Source organism: Microtus pennsylvanicus, chromosome 11, assembly GCF_037038515.1.
Source record: "Microtus pennsylvanicus isolate mMicPen1 chromosome 11, mMicPen1.hap1, whole genome shotgun sequence".
Taxonomy (NCBI): Eukaryota; Metazoa; Chordata; class Mammalia; order Rodentia; family Cricetidae; genus Microtus; species Microtus pennsylvanicus.
This window is the reverse complement of record NC_134589.1, coordinates 43,219,855-43,237,708: the sequence shown is the minus strand read 5'-3', so window position 1 is coordinate 43,237,708 and position 17,854 is coordinate 43,219,855. Positions and strand designations below refer to the sequence as shown.

The window sequence follows — 17,854 nt, the reverse complement described above, 5'->3', positions numbered from 1 at the left end:
CCAGAGCCAGGGTGCTGGCTGATACTGAGCCAGGAAGGGAAAGGGGTGGGAAATAGCCTGAGTGTCCGAGGATGATCAGGTGAGGGACCCATTCTGGGCCAGGAACTGACTCTTCTGGCTGTCAGAGACCAAGGCACAGCTGAGAAATGAAGGGGTGCCCAGGGGCTCAGGTTTACTTTTCTTTTTTTTTTAAATTTTTATTTTTTTAAAAAAATATTTATTATGTATACAATATTCTGTCTGTATGTCTGCAGGCCAGAAGAGGGCACCAGACCTCATTACAGATGGTTGTGAGCCACCATGTGGTTGCCAGGAATTGAACTCAGGACCTTTGGAAGAGCAGGCAATGCTCTTAACTTCTGAGCCATCTCTCCAGCCCCCTCAGGTTTACTTTTCTACACTGTGTGGGAGATGAGAACATCACTGTAGTCTGGTGGCTAAAAACCACCAGGCCCAAGCCCTGGCCCAACATTTCATTCAGCCCTGAGTATGTCACCATCTCCTTTTCATAGATAGGACAGCTAATGTAAGACAGCAGAGACAGGCCAGCAGACGGCTCAGCTCTTGAAAAATGCCCGAGCTCTCAATGCTCATGCACAGTGACTCACAGCTCTACTGCTCCAGCTCCAGCTCCAAGGGATCCATAACCCTCTTGGTTTTCTGTGCACACACCCACACATGCACATACAGAATTAAAAATAAGCTGGGGGTTGTGGTTCACACTTTTAATCTCAGCACTCAGAAGGAAGAGGCAGGTGGATCTGAGTTTGAAGTCTACAGACTGAGTTCTACGACAGTCAGGGCTACAACTGAGAAACCCTATCTCAAAAGAAAACCCAAGAAAACCCAAAAAGTCGTAAGCGCACACGTGCATTCCCGCAACTCCAGCATTTAGGAGGCAGAAGCAGGACTGCTGTAACTCCAAGGCCAGCCTGGGCTAGAGACATCACCTCAACACAGCTAACAAAAGATGTAAGAAGCACACAGGGTCATGGGGCTCAGCAGGGAGGTGACCACAAGCAATCTGAATCCCGGTCTCTCTGATGGATTGTGAGAGGAAGTTTTTGGTGTTTCAAACTGATATGAAGCAACCCCTCAGCGGGGAGCTATAGTGAGGCCTCGGCAAGTGCTCTGTAGAAACACTGTTTATTCAAATGACAGGTGAGAAGCAGGTGGCGATAGGTAGATGAGGGTAGGTAGACAGGGGCTGGCAGGTCAACACTGCTCCACATGTCCCCCAAAGTCCTACTTTGATGCCACCAAAGTATTGTCATCAAGACTGAAAACATTTTCCATCCTCTCCCTCCTGCCTCAAACTGAATAAATAGCATTGGTTTCCCCACATGTACAAGTTGAGCCTGATACAGCCTGTATCAGGTGAGGGCAGACCTCAAAATGGCTTCCAGGGAGACAACAGCTGTTCCATTTCACTCGCCTCCTCCTGCTACATTCTTCTCTCCTAGCCTGGTCCCAGGACAGGTGGTTGGCACAGGTCTGGAGTGGGAGAACTGCTCCTTGGTGCATACCAGTTCACAAGGCTATCCATCCAGCCACCCATCCCGGTTGACATTAAAGAGAATGTCATTTCATGCCACAAAAAAAAAAAAAAAAAAAAAAAAAAGAGGGGCAGGAAGTGAGGCTGTGGGTGGCCAGGTCTCTTGAAGCCTCAGAGGTAACCACAGTCTGTAGAACAGGCCCCCTACCGATCCATCTCGTCCAGGAGTGGGGTCGCATCGCCAGCAATGGACATAGGGGTGCTTTCAATCATGGGACTGGGAGAGGGTCGTGGGGTCAGCCGCTGTTTCTGTTTCCGTCGTTCTGCCTCCTTCTCCTGTAGCCACTGCTCAGCCATTTTGCCCCAGTCGATGGCTGCATGGCTGTTGGACCTGGAAGAGAGAAAGGAAGGGCCTGAAGAGACTAGGATTCTTCTGGGTGTGTGAAAGGACACCTTCCTATCAGTCACAGAGGAGATCACAGAAAGGAACCTGGCTCTCCTGGAACTCACGCTGTAGACCACACTGGCTTCAAACTTACAGATATCAGATGGCTGCTGTCTCCCTAGTGCTGGGATTAAAGGTGTGCACTGCCACCACCCAGTTTAAGAACTTGATTCTTTTTTTTTTTTGGTTTTTCGAGACAGGGTTTCTCTGTAGCTTTGGTGCCTGTCCTGGAACTAGCTCTTGTAGACCAGGCTGGCCTCTGCCTCCCGAGTGCTGGGATTAAAGGCGTGCGCCACCACCGCCCGGCTAAGAACTTGATTCTTATAGGAAGCAACCTTTCTGTTGCTTTTCCATTTTTTCCCTCAGAAACCAATGCCCGTGGGAACATTTTTTTTTTTCCTCACCGAGACAGGGTTTCTCTGTGTAACAGCCCTAGCTGTCCTGGAACTCACTTTGTAGACCAGGCTGGCCTCCAACTCACAGAGATCCCCTGCCTTTACCTCCCAAGTGCTGGGATTGAAGTCATGCATCACTACTACCTGGTACCATGGGAGCATCTTAACGGTCTTGGCTTTCAAGAAGATATACAACAGCTGCTTATATTAAGTCTTCAGCCCACAAGGCACCACCTGCTCCTATTAGGTACCTGCCTGTGCTGTGCCATTAGCTATGTACTCACTTTGGCTGCTGTTGCCGTTGTCGGGAGCTGGAGGAAGGCTGGGGCTGGGCCTGGGTTGACTGAGGGGTAGTGTTGGCCTGGAGTTGGTGGTATTGTGGGGTGGTAATGGGCTGGCTTGGAGTTGTGTAGGAGTAGCTGGGGGTCATTAGTGGTGTGGCCACTGGCTGCTGAGCTGGCGTTGGGAACACCTGAAAAGGAGTAGACAGAGAAATAAGGGTTTGATGCGGGCTTGTTCAGCTTCCTTGTCAATCTCTGACAGGCCATGCGAGCTGGCTCCAAACAGTGCTTCCAGGTGACCCACCTGGAAGCAGGATGTGTGCTGGAGAATAAAGAAAAGTCAGGAGGATAGCACCAGCATACAAAGTTGCCCACTAATCTTGACCACCTCAGGTGGCTTGAGGGTTCCAAATAGCCCACCTGTGCAAAGGCCAGGCCCTTTCTTATTCTCTTCCTGTCAAACATTCTGGAGATAAGGAACATCTGTTAGAGATGGTTCCTAGGCCCGAGCATAAGAAGCTCCTGGTAGCAGACATGGCCAGGTGTCTATAGCATCAGAGTCTGGAAGCAAAAGATGATCACCCCCTCTCCTCCCCACCCAGTTCAGGAAGAATCCTCCCGAAAACACATACATGGTAGGCGCTGCTGCCTCCTCCGCTGCCACCATAGCCATACTGGCTAGATGCCCACTGGGCTGGGGTAGCATTTGGGTTCTGTCCCTGGCCTGTGACAGCAGCAATGGCACTGAACATCTGCGAAGTCATGTTCTGAGGCAAGGCATTCACAGCCCGTGTCAGATCTGTAACACACAGACAGCCATGTCAGGATGTAAATCCCTCTAGTTCCCCACTGCCCTACAAGTCTCAGCCGCAAGCATCCCACCTGCAAGATTGATGTTGGCTGGGGTAGCATTGATGGAAGCAGGGGTCCGGGTCCTGCTGCTGCTACTGGGAGTGATGCCTGTAAGGAACAGATGCAGTCAATTACGCTCCTCCAGAGAGCTACTCTGGCTTCCCAGCTCAAGAGTCAGAAGAGCTTTAATCCCAGCCCTCAGAGAGGCAGAGGCAGGTGGATCTCAATGAGTTTGAGGCCAGCCTCACCTACAAAATGAGTTCCAGGACAGCCAGGAGATGGAGAGCATCTGTGCTGCAGAAAAGCTGGAGCAGGCATGAGGCAGCTAAGATAACTGACTTCACTTCCCTGAGCTAGGACCGTGTCCCTCTCACCACAGCCTACGGTAGAGTACAGTAGAACTCACCTGGAACAGGATCCTGATAGTGATCCTTAAACCACCTGAAGAGCCCATTCACAGTCGGGAAGATCTGGCCCCGGTACCGGAATCCTTCAGGAGTCACCGTTACATATTCTATCCTGAGATTTTATAAGGAAACAAGCATCAGATACTGTTTGTCTAGCTAGTGCTGTCAACTTGACACAAGCTACCGTCATCGGAGGGGAGGGAGCCTCAACTGAGAAAAATGCCTCCAAAGACTGGCAATAGGCAAGCTTGTAGGGCATGTTCTTAATTAGCGACTGATGTGGGAAGGTCCAGTCCATTGTGGTGGGGCCTCTCCTGGGCTGGTGGTCTTGGGCTCTGTAAGAAAGCAGGCTGGGCCAGGCGGTGGTGGTGTATGTCTTTAATCCCAGCATTTAGGAGGCAGAGGCAGTGGATCTTTGTGAGTTCAAGGCCAGCCTGGTCTACAAAGAAAGTTCCAGCACAACTAGGGCTACACAGAGAAACCCTGTCTTGAAGAACCAAAAAAATAAAAAATAATAATAAAAAAGGAAGGAAAAAAAAAAACCAAACAGGCTGAGTAAGTCAGTAAGCAGCTCTCCTCTGCTTCAGTTCCTGCCTCCAGGTTCCTGTCCTGACTTCTTTCCATGATGAATGTGATATGGAAGTATACGCCAAATGAACCCATCCCCGCCAACTTCCTTTGGTCATGATATTTCATCACAGCAATAACAACCCTGAGCAAGAAAGACACCACTTGTGAAAAAGTGGCCAAATAAGTATCAGCTGGGTGCTGGGGGAGGAGAGATGACAGGGACAGGCTGCACATGACAGAGCACAATTAAGGCTAAGGAGGCAGAGGCCTTGTGTGCTGAGTACAGGCTGTCAGGGAAGCTGTGCTGGAGGATGCACCAGAGGGGGTGTCTTCACTGCAGACAACAGGCTACAGGTAGAGTGAGACCAAGGGGACAGAACATCAGGTGGGAAGAGGCCTCCCTGGGCAGCTCCAATAAAGAAAGGAGGATTCTAGCTGGGCGGTAATGGTGCATGCCCTTATCCCAGCATTCAGGAGGCAGAGCCTGATGGATCTCTGTGACTTAAAGGCCAGCCTGGTCTACAGAGCTAGGACAGCCAGGGCTGTTACAGAGAGAAAGCCCATCTCAAAAAAAAAAAAAAAAGGAGGGGCTGCAGAGATGGCTCAGAGGTTAAGAGCACTGACTGCTCTTCCAGAGGTCCTGAGTTCAATTGCCAGCAACCACATGGTGGCTCACAACCATCTGCAATGAGATCTGGTGCCCTCTTCTGGTGTACAAGAATACACCCAGGCAAAACACTGTATACATAATAAATAAATAAATTAAAAAATAAATAAATAAATAAAAAGGAGAAAAGGCAAACTCTTTAGCACTCAAAAGGTGGTTAGTCTGTCCTCACTCACTATTTGCGAGAGTAGCCAACTGGCTAAGAGGATGGGCCTTACTTAGTTTCATACCTGGTTCTAGTTCTAAGTTTGAGTTCTGTATATTCCGCCCATGTACCAAGCACAACAGCCCTTAGACCTAAAGGACAGTCACAAAGAACAATGGAGCAAGTATACAAGGCAGTCATCATACCTAAACGTAGTGCTACGCTCACTCAAGAAGAGCCACAAACAACTGAGACAATGCTAAACATGCTGAAGGCCTCACTTACACTCAGTCAAAAACTACGTTAAAGGCTGGGCTCACAACCAAAAAACTACTTTCTAAATCTCCATACACAGACAGAAGTCAACGAGTCTCTGCTCCCTTCTATGAGAAGCTACTGTGTTGAATCTTTCTTTCATGTCCTCAACTTTCTTATGTGGTCTTCACGAGATGTTCATAATCTCACAGTGTCCTGGCTGTCACTCTAGGTATTTCAAAAAAGAGCATGATATTCCAGGTGCCACAAGGCTCCAGAGCCCCACTATGTATCACATGTGACCAATACAGTGCTAAGGGTAGGATGGCTCGTGCCAGGCAGAGAAGGCAGCTATCATCACTAGAGTGTTTAAAAGACCTAAGCAGGTCACCCTAAGGAAACTGGACAGGGTGAGCTAGAGAGGTGAAGAAGGAATGCCTCAGACAAAGCAGCCTGCCAGTCATACACGGAAGGGAACAGAGTAGGAGACACATCCACCTCATCCACACTCAGAAGATACACAATGTAGCATCAGTGAGCTACCATGTGCTGAAAGTTCTAGAAAAATGAATGAGGAAGCCTTCCTAATCACTGTAGTGCCTGGGGAGCGGTAGCGAAGGGAATTCCTTTTCTAGTGTGGATGAGGGTGACTTTCTTAGGTGACTTGTTGCTTTCTGTCTCTACCAGGCATGTAGACAACACTGTCATTTACATCACATTACATCACAATCAATCAGCTTACATAGGAAGGAAGGAAGAAAGGAAGGAAGGAAGGAAGGAAGGAAGGAAGGAAGGAAGGAAGAGCATCAGCAACAAAACCAAACCACCACAAAATTCTCCTGATGCATACAATTCTGTGCAGTCACTGCCTGGATAGATGTGCATCATGAACCCTTTCCCTACCTCTCAAAGGGTTAAGAGGACAAAGGAAGGTGGAACCAGAGTGGTGTGGCTCTCTTCTAGCCTATGTGTAGACCCCAAAGGCAGCAGCTTCTCAGCACCAGTGCTCACCTGGGTTTACCCCGGGGTTGGTATCCCAGAAGGAACTTGCCGGGAAGTTCCTTGCAGGCACAGATGAAGTAAGGGATGAAGGTGGGCTTCTCCTTCTTAGTTTTGATGAGCAGCTCCTCTAACTTCTGGGGGTAGAATGAGGGGGACAGGTTGGAATGGTAGAGCATGCTTGGTATACAATGACTGGTACATACGCACATATACTTCCTTCACCACTGAGACCCCTACACTCAGAGGAAGTGTCCATCCTTAAGAGCCTGGAAGGCGTCATCCTCACAGTGTCTCAGACTTACCTTCCGGTCCCCACCACTACAGTCCTGGTAATACTTGTGGTTCAGAAGGTCTCGAGCAAAGGAAGCCATGGGCTGGACATAGCGGGCAACAATCTCATCCAAGTCTTCAAATTCCTACAGGAAGACCATTAAGACCTCACATGTCACATCCAGACCTGAGACTCTTTTATAAACCACCCTGAAGGAACATGACAGCAGTTCTGCTCAGCAGGGGCTGACTTCCCCCTCATTCTACTGCAAAATCCCTTCAATTTATCAACTGGTTTGACTAAATCCCAGACACTGGCTTACCAGAATAAAGTTCTTTAAATACTAACTGTGATGTTTCACTGTATTTAGAAACAACGGGGAACTTTGGATATCTCCCTACTGAACACAGATAAGAGACCTCATGTGTATGTATGTATGCACTCCATCATTTCCCCCACTTCCTCAATAATTCTCTCTAAGCGATTTTAAAATTAGAAATATGGGGGGGGGGAGCTAGTAATTTATTCTATAAATTACCTTGCTTTGTTGTGCTGCATATCACAAATATGTATGATGTGTTCAAGTTAGGTGTCAGTGAAAGCAACCAGAAAGAACTTGTTCAGGCACGGCTCACCTCACTGTTGATCCATAAAGTGGCTCCCAGGCTGAAGGCATTTTCCTTGCCCTCCTCCCGCACATCCACATGCTGGTAGATGCCATCACTGACTTTCCAGGTCACGGTCAGATGGTTTTCACCCTTGCTGCTGGGCCGGATGATAACATCGCCTTGGTCCATGGTCTCCATCATCTTTTCTGCTTGCTTGAAATTTATGTTATGGAAAGATGGATGTGCAATCACTCGCTTGATGTATGCTGAAGGGGGCAGGAGAGAGACAGACCAGGTGATGGGTTAGGAGCTGACAGCAACAGGACAATCATGGATAGCTTCTGACCCACTATGGGATTCTGAGACACTTTCTGGGCTTGGGTTCTCTGATGTGAATGAGCTATCAACCTCAGTTCTTAGACTGTTTGAGTAAATGAAGTTTAGCAAAATGTAAGCCAGGAGCCCGTGGTTCCAGTTCTGCTCACTCTTGTCTTTCATGCCTCTGGGCCTCATAAAACTGGGCACCCTCACCCCCCGGGGAACTGATGCACATAAACTCCGCAGCCTAAGTCCCCAAGTATAAGCTGTAGCATTCAGGTGCAAGGCCTACTGCTGGTCACTCACTAGTTCGTTGCTGCTTTCGCTTCATGTCCTCTTCCTGCTTGTGGTCTGCAGCTTCAGCATCAAAATCATAGTAGGTGTCCTTGGGCAGTTTCCACTCATTGTTCCTGTCCATGAGGTCTGAGGTCCGGCAGGTCAGGTCTGCACTGAACTTTTCAATATCAATCTTCATGATACGGCAGTGAACAGTCATCCCCACCTAGATCCACAGAACATGTGAGCTGGAAGGGACAAAGACTATCTAGTCCAATGTTTTATTTCACATAGAACTGCAAAGCCCAAACAGAAAGGTGGAGCTTGCCCAAAGTAGAATTTGGAGTGGGCAGGTGTATGCTGGAAAACTGGAGGGTCATTACCAGCATTCTTCTGCTTGCTAAAGCTCACGCTCTTTTCTGAGAAACTGTTTGTCTATTTCTCCTGATTTAAGCAGTCTTTTTGGATCCTGTTGAAAATCCTCACTTCACTGTAAGAACGTCTTTTTTGAGCCTTAAGCCCGCAGCCCTCCCAGACTGACTCATACAGGTTAGGAAAGTTGGATGAAAATGGCCCCCAGACTCATATATGCTTAGTCTTCAGATGATGAACTGTTGGAAAGATTAGGAAGCAGGGCCTAGTTGCAGGAGGGGTGTCACTAGGATTAGTTTTGAGGGTTCAAAAGCCCAGGCTAGACCAGCACCTTTCTCTGCCTGTGGCCTATGGATCAGTATGTAAAAAACTCTCAGCTACTGCTTTAGAGCCATGCCTGCCACCTTTCCACCATGATGGATTATGAAATTGACAAAAAAAAGAAAAGAAAAAAAAGAAAGAAAAAAGAAAAGAAATTTATGCCTTGGCAAGGCTGAAGCATGCATGGGAAGCTCGTATATGGTGGCTATGTTGAACTTGTTCATATTAGGTTTCAAGGTCTATGTTGATAAGGATGACTGATCAGATCTCTTCCTTAAAAGGGCACTAGATCTCATTACAGAGGGTTGTGAGCCACTATGCAGTTGCTGGGAATTTAACTCAGGAGTTTTGGAAGAGCAGGCAGTGCTCTTAGCCGCTGAGTCATGATGCTCATGGACTAACCTAAAACTGTTAAGTAAGCTTCCAATTAAATGCTTTCTTGTACAAGCTGCCTTGGTCATGTTGTCTTTTCGCAGCAATAAAACAGTAAGTAACTAAGACACAGGGTGTCTGGCAAATCTGGATCCAGCCACACCACTGACTTAGATGTCTCTAAAGAAATCGGGGAGCTGAAGAGGTGGCTCAACTACTAGAATGCTTTCCCAGCATTCACAGACCCTAGATTTAATTCCTAGCACTACACAGAAACAGGATGGCACATGCCTGTTAATTTTAACACTTGGGAGGTAGAGGCAGGGAGATTAGAAGTTGAAGGTCCTCCCTCAGCTACATACAAAATTTAAAGCTGGGTTACATAAGACCCTATCTTAGAGGAGAAAAAGCGTATCTGAAGTTGTAGGATTAGAGACAAAATAGAGATGGCTGGGGGGACGGTTCAGTGTGTAAAGGCACTTATGCAAGCCTGGAGACCTGAGTCTGATCCTTCCTACACAAGGAACCATAAAAACTGAGGTAAAACTGGGTATAGTGGTGCACACCTTTAACCCCAGCACTCAAGAGAGAGAGGCAAGCAGATCTCTATAATGGTCTATAACATCAAGTTATAAGTCTCAAAAACTAAACATATGCCCCATCCTGCCCCCAATCCAAACCAACAACACAGGGTGGAAGGAGAGGATCAACTCTGGAAAAGCTATTCTCTGACCACCAAGTGTATGTGTATAACTGCCCCACACGGGGTGGAGGACAGAACACGGACCACACTCACTGACTGTCTAACACACACACACACACACACACACACACACACACACACACACACACACACACACACAGAGAGAGAGATAAACACACAGGTGGAGGACAGAACATGGACCACACTCACTGACTGTCTAACACACACACACGCAGATAAACACACGGGGTGGAGGACAGAATGAACACAATGAGTGTCTAGCTGAAGCCCAGTTCACGGCGGCTGCAGGAGGAGACTTACTGCCAACCTCTCATTCAGACCTTCCTTCTGTGTGGCCCTGTCCTACTGTGAAGCCCAGAGGTAGTCAGTTTATAGACAGGGCTGTGTCACACAGCTCTGCAATCTCCTGAGCAACACTGTATAAAGGGGAGAACAGGCAGTGCTTTCTTATTTGTGAGGTTGGGTCTCACTTCCTGCCTTGTGCTAAAACCACAGCTTCCCACACAGGAAGGAACCCTTTCCCAAAGGGCTTGAGACCAGCAGAAACTGCTTTACAAATGCAGCAGACAAAAGCCACTACTCATTCAGATGCTCCCAACCGGCTTCTTCCAGTTATTATAAATCCTCTTTCTGCCCTCACCACCAGCAACCAGCAGTCACTGGGAACAGAGCCCAACTCCTGGTGGGGGCAGCCCCAAGTTAGGAAGCCCAAGTGGGGCAACTAGAAAACACACTACTCCACAGTCTAGTCATCCATCTACCTTCACTCGCTCCTCTGGCCTCTTCACCACCTTGTCACTGAGAAATTTGGTAGGGATGAAGCCAGTGACACCATTGTCAAGCCTTGTTTTCACACCAATGGCCTGGCCAGGGCACGAACCACTGTCGAAGTGGTTCCAGACCTGAGAAGAGAAAGGAGGTTGATTATTAAGATTCTGGAGCTCCTGTGTTCAGAAGAGAGTACTGGGGGAGTGGGAAGACTGGAGAGATGGCCCAGTGGTTAAGAGTATTTATTTCTCTTGCAAAGAACCTGGGGTCGATTCCCAGTATCCATACAGAAGCTCACAAACAATAACTCTAGTTATAAGGGCAAATGTCCTTTTCTGACCTCTGAGGGCACCAAGTATACCACATGGTACACATATACCCACACAGGCAAAATAGTCACATTTAAAATAAAGTGAATATATCTTAAAAAAAGAAAAATCAGGGAGTTAGCAAGATGACTCAGTGGGGAAAGGCTCCTGCCACCAGGCCTGATGACCTTAGTTTGATCCCTGGGATGCATGCAATAGAATCCCCCACCCCCACTAACCAACACACACACAAATGGTGTGTACACAAATATACAAAAGAAATAAAAAACTAAAAACCACACAAATCAACAGAAAAGGGTATCTAAGGTTGCTGTAACTTATTCTACCACTGATGCTCAGCACTGGTCTGGAAACTCAGTTAGTTACACACCAAACAAATCTGTGAACGTCCAGATTCCTTGACTTCATGTTTGTCACTAAGGTCATTAGATGAAACTTTCACGCTCAACCGACTGACTTCCTAATTCCACTGTGGTTTCTTTTGTTCTGTTCTGTCCTAGTGAGTGTGACAAGTATCTATACAAGAACTTGCTACAATGGACCTAATAGTAAGTGAAAAAGCAGAAAATGCTAGGTGACATTAAAAAAGAATGTGATAGCTGGGTATGGTGACGCACACCTTAAATTTCAGCACTGAGGAGGCAGAGGCAGGATCTATCTCTATGAGTTCAAAGCCAGCCTCATCTACATAGTGAGCTCCAGGCCAGTCAAGGGTACATAATGAGACCTCATCTACAGAGGGAAAAAAAAAAGAAATATAAAAGGTAGGCAGGCACATCATGCCTAAAAGAATCAAGGGAAATCAGAGCGGGGATAATACAAAAATCATACAGAGGCACACACACCCTCAAGCAAGTATAAGGACACCGTCTACTCTGTGGATGAAAACACATCTAAGTCCTAACTCGCCAGAGTGACAAACGAAAAGGGGGGCAAGAATTAGAGGTTACAGTGACTGCGTCAGAATGAAAAGAGGAGATTCATGTTAAAATTGTCTTCCACCCCCTTCCTTTGTGTACTTTTTTGATGAGAGCATGAACTAAAATACTCTCTCAAATCATCAGACTTCTCAGTTTAAAAAAAAAAAAAACTTACAGCAACACTGCAGCACATACCTCGCTTAGTTCAGGGAAGTTGTCCTGTTGACAGAAGGGGCACTGCCACAGTCCTGTCTCATCATTTCGGATGGCCTGGTCATAGCTCTCACCCTGTGGGCGCCTGTGAGCAATGCCAGTAACATTACAGATGATGAGCTTTCCTATAGGAAAGAAAGCAGGTTACTAAGAGAATGGAGGGAGTCAGGCGCGGTGGTACTGCACACTTTAATCCCAGCACTCGGGAGGCAGAGACAGGCACATCTCTGGGAGTTCGAGGCCAGTGTGGTCTATAGAGAAAGTTCCAGGACAGGCCCCAAAGCTACGCAGAGAAACCCTATCTTGAAAAAGAAAAGAAAAGAACAACAACAAAAAAATGAGACTAGAGAGCTGCCTCCTTCCCACTGCCCCTTGCTGACACAACACATCTCACAGCATCTCATCTTGGAGGGCTGAGACCTTCCCTACATTTAATGTCAGAGAAATGATGCCTAAAAGACAACTCCAAGAAAGACCTCAAAGCAAGATAGAGACAGAACTTTATTTGTACTTTGGCGGTGTTGGGGATTGAACTCAGGGCCTTGAAAATACTAGAGAAATGCTATAACAGGGAGTTACACCTGCCTTTTACCTTTCACTGTGAGATCCTTCTCACCAAGTTCCTGTGAATTCACTCTGTAGCTTTGGCTGTCCCCAAATTTACAGTCCTCCTGCTTTACCCTCCCAAGTAGGAGAGGTGACGGGTCTGCGCCAACAGGTGCGGACAGATTTGACTTCCAGTCTAGGCCTTGCATTATTTCCTAAGAGCTATACTGGTTAATTTTGTCAACTTCACAAAAAGTAGAGTCACCTAAGAAGAGGAGACATCAACTGAGGAATTACTCTATCAGGTTGCCCTGTGAACATGTCATTGGGGACATTTTTTTGACTGCTAACTGAAAGAGGAGGGCCTACCCTACCATGGACAGCGTCACTCCCAGGCAAGTACTGCGGGATGAAGAAAGGCAGTTGAACACTAGCCTGACAGCAAGCCAGTAAAAGCAAGCAGCATTGCTCCATGGTGTCTGCTTCAGTCCCTGCCTCAAGCAGAAGGAAGTCCTGGCTTCCTTCCCTCAATGATGGACTCTAACCTGGAAGATGTAATAAGCACTTTCCTCCTGAAAAGCTGCTTTTGGTCAGTGCTTTATCCCAGCATCAGGAAAGCAACTAGGACAATAGGTCTCTTGGTCTTCCTCACCTTACATACAAACTTTTTTCGGTTTGATTTTTTCGAGACAGGGTTTCTATGTGTATCCCTAGGTGTTCTGGAACTTGTTCTGTAGACCAGCCTGCCTCTGGGAGGATTAAAGGTGTGTGCCACCATACCCTGCAAAACTGTCTTCTTCTACTGAAATCATTTTCAGTTTATGTGCATGTGGTAAATGCCTGAGTTCCCCAACAGCATTCTCTGAGTATAAATACAGACTCATAACTCACCAATGTAGAAGGTCTCCGGAGTCTCTTTGGTTAACATATTGAAGATCTCCTCTGTGTTAGGAGAGCGGTAGGCTGTCCTGAGGTCCTTATACCGACAACTGAGCTCTGCTCGGATATCATACAGTGTGATGTGCTTGTCACCATAGCCCTGGGGAAGACGTCCATTAGGAAAAGCCTCACAGCCCCTAACCTGACTCACTGGGAATTTTAGTGACAGGAGGTATACAGTTTGCACCTGTCCATGCTTTTTTTTACTGTCAACATTTACTGAAGGAAATTCTCACTTCTTTCACCTTTTCACATTGGTGTCTATGTTGTCCAAGCAGCCCTTGAACGTGGGATCGTCCTGCTTCAACCTCCTGAACAGCTGGGGTTATTTATTACAGGTGTGTGTTACTGTTCCCATCTTAATAGAGGAGATTTCAAGGTTGCCCTTAGGACACAGTATGCTTCAGGAGCCCCATGAATAAAGGAGGCAGTGTAAAGTTCTGCTCTTGGGGAGGATTTAGAATAAGGCCTCAAGGGCAAGCACAGTACACATCCCCACTCCCTCTGCCCTACCCTCACTTTAAGGTCATAGTACCCGACTCTTTCCTGGCTCACTATAAGTGTCTGAAAGTTTCCTTCAACAAACCTAGTACAGCACGGGCAGGGAGAGAAAAAGGTCAAGGCTCCAACACAATAGTATCAGGGTTTCTCTTGAACATCTGCTGCCCAAGTTCCTCCCCACACAGCTGCTTGAGAAGAGTTCTTGTCTGCCAGGACTCATAGCTGCCTACCTGTCTCTCTAGTTCTTCTGCGAAGGCATCAAGGTCTAGATCCTTGAGTCGCTCTGGGTTTTCCAAGATTTCCTCAAGGGCTCCTGCAGGATTGGCGTCCTCCGCAGACTCGTCATATTCCAAGGCGTCCACTGCCATCTTCCTGGCCCATTCATATGTCTCAGGGTGGACTCGGGAGCCATCAAGGACTTCAATGTATGAGTCAGTGCTGAAGGAAGGGAAGAAACAGCAAGATATAAAACCACAAATTTCAATTAATTAACAACCCAAATGTTCACCAATGTAGAACTGGCTGGGTAAACCAGGGTACTCCATATGATGGAACACTACATAGCCATTAAAAAGAATGAAGGAAATTTATGTTTGCTGATATGGGGAGATGGCCATGATATACTGATATGTGAAAAATGCACTGCAAAACACTATGAACCATGTGATCTCACTTTTGAAGTAAATGAGTAGTTAGTAAATGCATAGCAAAAATAAAATTTAGGAAATTGTAGTATACATAAAAATTGTTATGGTAGTTTTCTCTGGGGGGTGGAATTATGGGGGACTTCCACTTTCTGTATAATAGTTCTTTCTGTTGAATTTTATATAGTGAACTTAAGAGTTATAATATAAAACAAGAAGGGGGAAAAAAAACTCTGAGAATTTGCTGGCAGCTGTTTTCCCCCATAAAGCCTTCCCAGGCTGGTCTTGCCCGTGCACTCACATGGGCCTATGTTATTCGTGGAGTGTTACAGCAAAGCTGAGTGGAAAATGAAGGTTTAGAACTTGAAGCCTATTTCCCCACTGACTTCCATTACTGAATGAGGAGCTATGTGCCCGTGGAAAAGATCCTCCAAAGACTGAGTTGATAACTTCTGGAGAGGAAGAGGTCAATAATGAAGTCTCAGTACCACCATCCTAAAACAGAACACATCTCTCTCCCCGTCCTGAGCCTCTTCACACCCATGCTCTTTTCCCATGGCCCCTTTCTGTTCCCCACTTCACCTGAGAACAATCTTATGCTTTCTCTTTTAAAGACAACACTGGTGCTTCTGTGTCTCCCTCTCACAGGAAAAAGCCTCACAACTGATCTCTTCCATAGGTCAGGGGCGACTTCTTACCTTTTCTTTAAAACATTTCTTAATTGGTCTGGGACCCTTTCAAAGGCCTAATTTCCTGACGCCCCAAATCAACGCCCACGTAATTGCTGCTGGCCTATCTAAGCAGAGGGTATCACCTGTCCCCCAGAGAGGCAGTGTCGATCTTGAGGAAGCCAGCACAATTCATGAAGACTTTGGGACCCATGTGACACATGGTAACCAGCTGAGTTCGGCTCTCGAGACGGGTATTGTTCTGTTTCAAGATCTAGGGAAGAGGGCTAGAAGTGAGCAGGGCAGTAAGAGGGCCTGCATCCCTAGACTGTTTTCTGTTAAATTTCTATGGTTCGGCCAGGCGGTGGCGGCACACGCCTTTAATCCCAGCACCTGGGAGGCAGAGGCAGGCGAATCTCTGTGAATTCGAGGCCAGCCTGGTCTATAAGAGCTAGTTCCAGGACAGGCTCCAAAAAACTACAGAGAAACCTGTAGAAAAAAAAATTCTATGGCTTGACCTCTGTCAAATATAGTATCTGGGACACCATCAAGTTACCACTTAATAATGCCTTTATTGAGATACAACTTACCTATCAGACTATGTATAGCTGGGCATGGTGGCACACACGCGTAATGCTAGATTAAGGCAGAAGGATCATAAGGAGTTCATGGTCAACCTCACCTACAAATTAAGCTTGAGGCCACTGAATGCTAAAGGAAATGGCCTCAAAAATAAATAAATGAATAAAAAAAAATCCAAGGCCAGGTGGTGGTGACACACATCTTTAATCCCAGTTTTTGGGAGGCAGGTGGAATCTCTGAGTTTGAGGCCAGCTAGGGAAAACCCTGTCTTGAAGAAAAAAAAAAAAAGAAAAAGAAAAACAAAACAAAACAAAACAAACTAGACTAGAGCTGGAGCTGGAGAGATGGCTCAGAGGTTAAGTAAGAGCACTGGCTGTTCTTCTAGAGGTCCTGAGTTCAATTCCCAGCACCCATACGCTGGCTCACAACCATCTATAATTTGATCTGATACCCTCTTCTGGTATGTAGGCAGAACACTGTATACATAACATTGGGGGGGGTGGTTATATGTGTAACAGCCCTAGCTGTTCTGGATCTTGCTCTGTAGACCAGGCTGGCCTTGAACTCTGAGATCCACCTGCCTCTGCCTCCTGAGTGCTGGGATTAAAGTTGTGTGCCACCACTGACCGTCAAAAAAAAATTTTAAAAACCAAAAGGAAAATCCAACCCAAAGGCAATGACATGTGACTATGCATGGCTCGAAAGTGTACAGAAACAAAGAGAGCAACATTCATGTTAGGAAAACAGTGTTATGAATGCTATTGAAGCTCTCTGAGGTTCTTTTCTGTTTACACTGGGAGAAGAAACTGCTGTTCTGGTTTCTCTTGCTTCCATCATGGCTATGGCCACCACAGCACAGTAGTGAGGATTAAGGGCTTGGCTACTAGGCCTGAGGTTGGCTCTGAAGCTGGGTAGTTCTCAACAACTTGCTTTACCTCCCTAATCTGTCAATCACATTGGCAAAGCCCTTCACACTCAATGAAATGATATTTTCTTATCAATCCAAGCCTACCTTCAGCAGGTGGGTTCCTTTCCGAGGTCCCAGGCCACAGACATACTGGATCAAGGCCTGGCTGTAAGGATGGGCGATGGCGCGGTTGACATCAACACCAACCTCATTGACTCGGTTGATGAATTCACAGTACAAGGCGTTGAGCAGCTCCTCTTTCACAACATGCTCCTACCAATACAGCAGCAAGTAAGGTTACTGTGCCTTCTGATCCACTTGGCTTACCTGTCCATCCTACTCACCTGCAAGGGATGAAACTTGAGACACAGGATGTCTTCATCAGAGCTGCACACCTGGGCAAATTCTATCAGAGGGTCTTGGATGCGCCGGGCTAGAGAGACGGCTTGTCTCAGAACTGGTGGATAATCCCGGAACTCTGCCTAGAACCAAAGGAAGGTCACAGAACCTTAGGGTGTCCACAGTGACAAGGTAAGAAGAAATCTAAACCATTCTGCCTTGAGCTACTTTTTAAAAATCCCCTTTGGGGCCTTTGTTTTCCAAGGACCACTTTAATCTCTGGAGCTGTTAATCTGAATTATAGTAGCCCAGAAAGTCTCTGAATGGATAAACTAACAGGTATAGCCCTAACCCTGAAACCTGCATTTCCTAATTAATCTCTCTGGGGTTCAAAGCAGTTGCCAGAGCAAGCCACGAGGACAGGGGAATTAGCATTACCTCTGATTTCTTGCTGTTCATATACAGAATGGCCAACTCGTTGTCAACTAGCTCCACCCCAATAGAAGAAAGCTGTTGGCCTTGGTCCAGCTCATGCACTATGCGCTTTACATCCTCAATCAACATCTGGGCATCCCTGGAAGGATGAGGAGTATTGGTTAATGGATCTATTTCCTTAGGAATGGGTACTCTTGACTGAGGTGGGGTGGGGAAGAAAGAACTTCAAAGCAAAGAGGAACCATGTCTCTAAAGAGACCCCTGAAGTATCAACATTACACCCAGAA

The 17,854-nt window shown here is 46.8% G+C and overlaps 1 protein-coding gene across 2 annotated transcripts in view; it reads right to left on the bottom strand.

Annotated features, from left to right (window-relative positions):
- Window positions 1-710: 710 nt before the first annotated feature.
- Window positions 711-17,854, bottom strand: part of Supt6h (SPT6 homolog, histone chaperone and transcription elongation factor) — a 36,531-nt gene continuing 19,387 nt past the window's right edge. The window contains exons 21-37 of one of the 2 annotated variants that reach the window (XM_075991489.1): window positions 17,571-17,706; window positions 17,138-17,275; window positions 16,899-17,066; window positions 15,451-15,578; window positions 14,223-14,430; window positions 13,444-13,591; window positions 11,989-12,131; window positions 10,538-10,678; window positions 8,018-8,213; window positions 7,421-7,659; window positions 6,817-6,930; window positions 6,524-6,648; window positions 3,875-3,987; window positions 3,499-3,576; window positions 3,249-3,415; window positions 2,620-2,807; window positions 711-1,886 (exon numbers count right to left, since the gene is read on the bottom strand). In XM_075991489.1, coding sequence (XP_075847604.1) covers window positions 1,700-1,886; window positions 2,620-2,807; window positions 3,249-3,415; window positions 3,499-3,576; window positions 3,875-3,987; window positions 6,524-6,648; window positions 6,817-6,930; window positions 7,421-7,659; window positions 8,018-8,213; window positions 10,538-10,678; window positions 11,989-12,131; window positions 13,444-13,591; window positions 14,223-14,430; window positions 15,451-15,578; window positions 16,899-17,066; window positions 17,138-17,275; window positions 17,571-17,706 — 2,617 coding nt within the window. In that variant the 3' untranslated portion in view covers window positions 711-1,699. The remainder of the gene's footprint in view (window positions 1,887-2,619; window positions 2,808-3,248; window positions 3,416-3,498; window positions 3,577-3,874; window positions 3,988-6,523; window positions 6,649-6,816; window positions 6,931-7,420; window positions 7,660-8,017; window positions 8,214-10,537; window positions 10,679-11,988; window positions 12,132-13,443; window positions 13,592-14,222; window positions 14,431-15,450; window positions 15,579-16,898; window positions 17,067-17,137; window positions 17,276-17,570; window positions 17,707-17,854) is intronic. The other variant, XM_075991490.1, reaches the window with a different exon arrangement.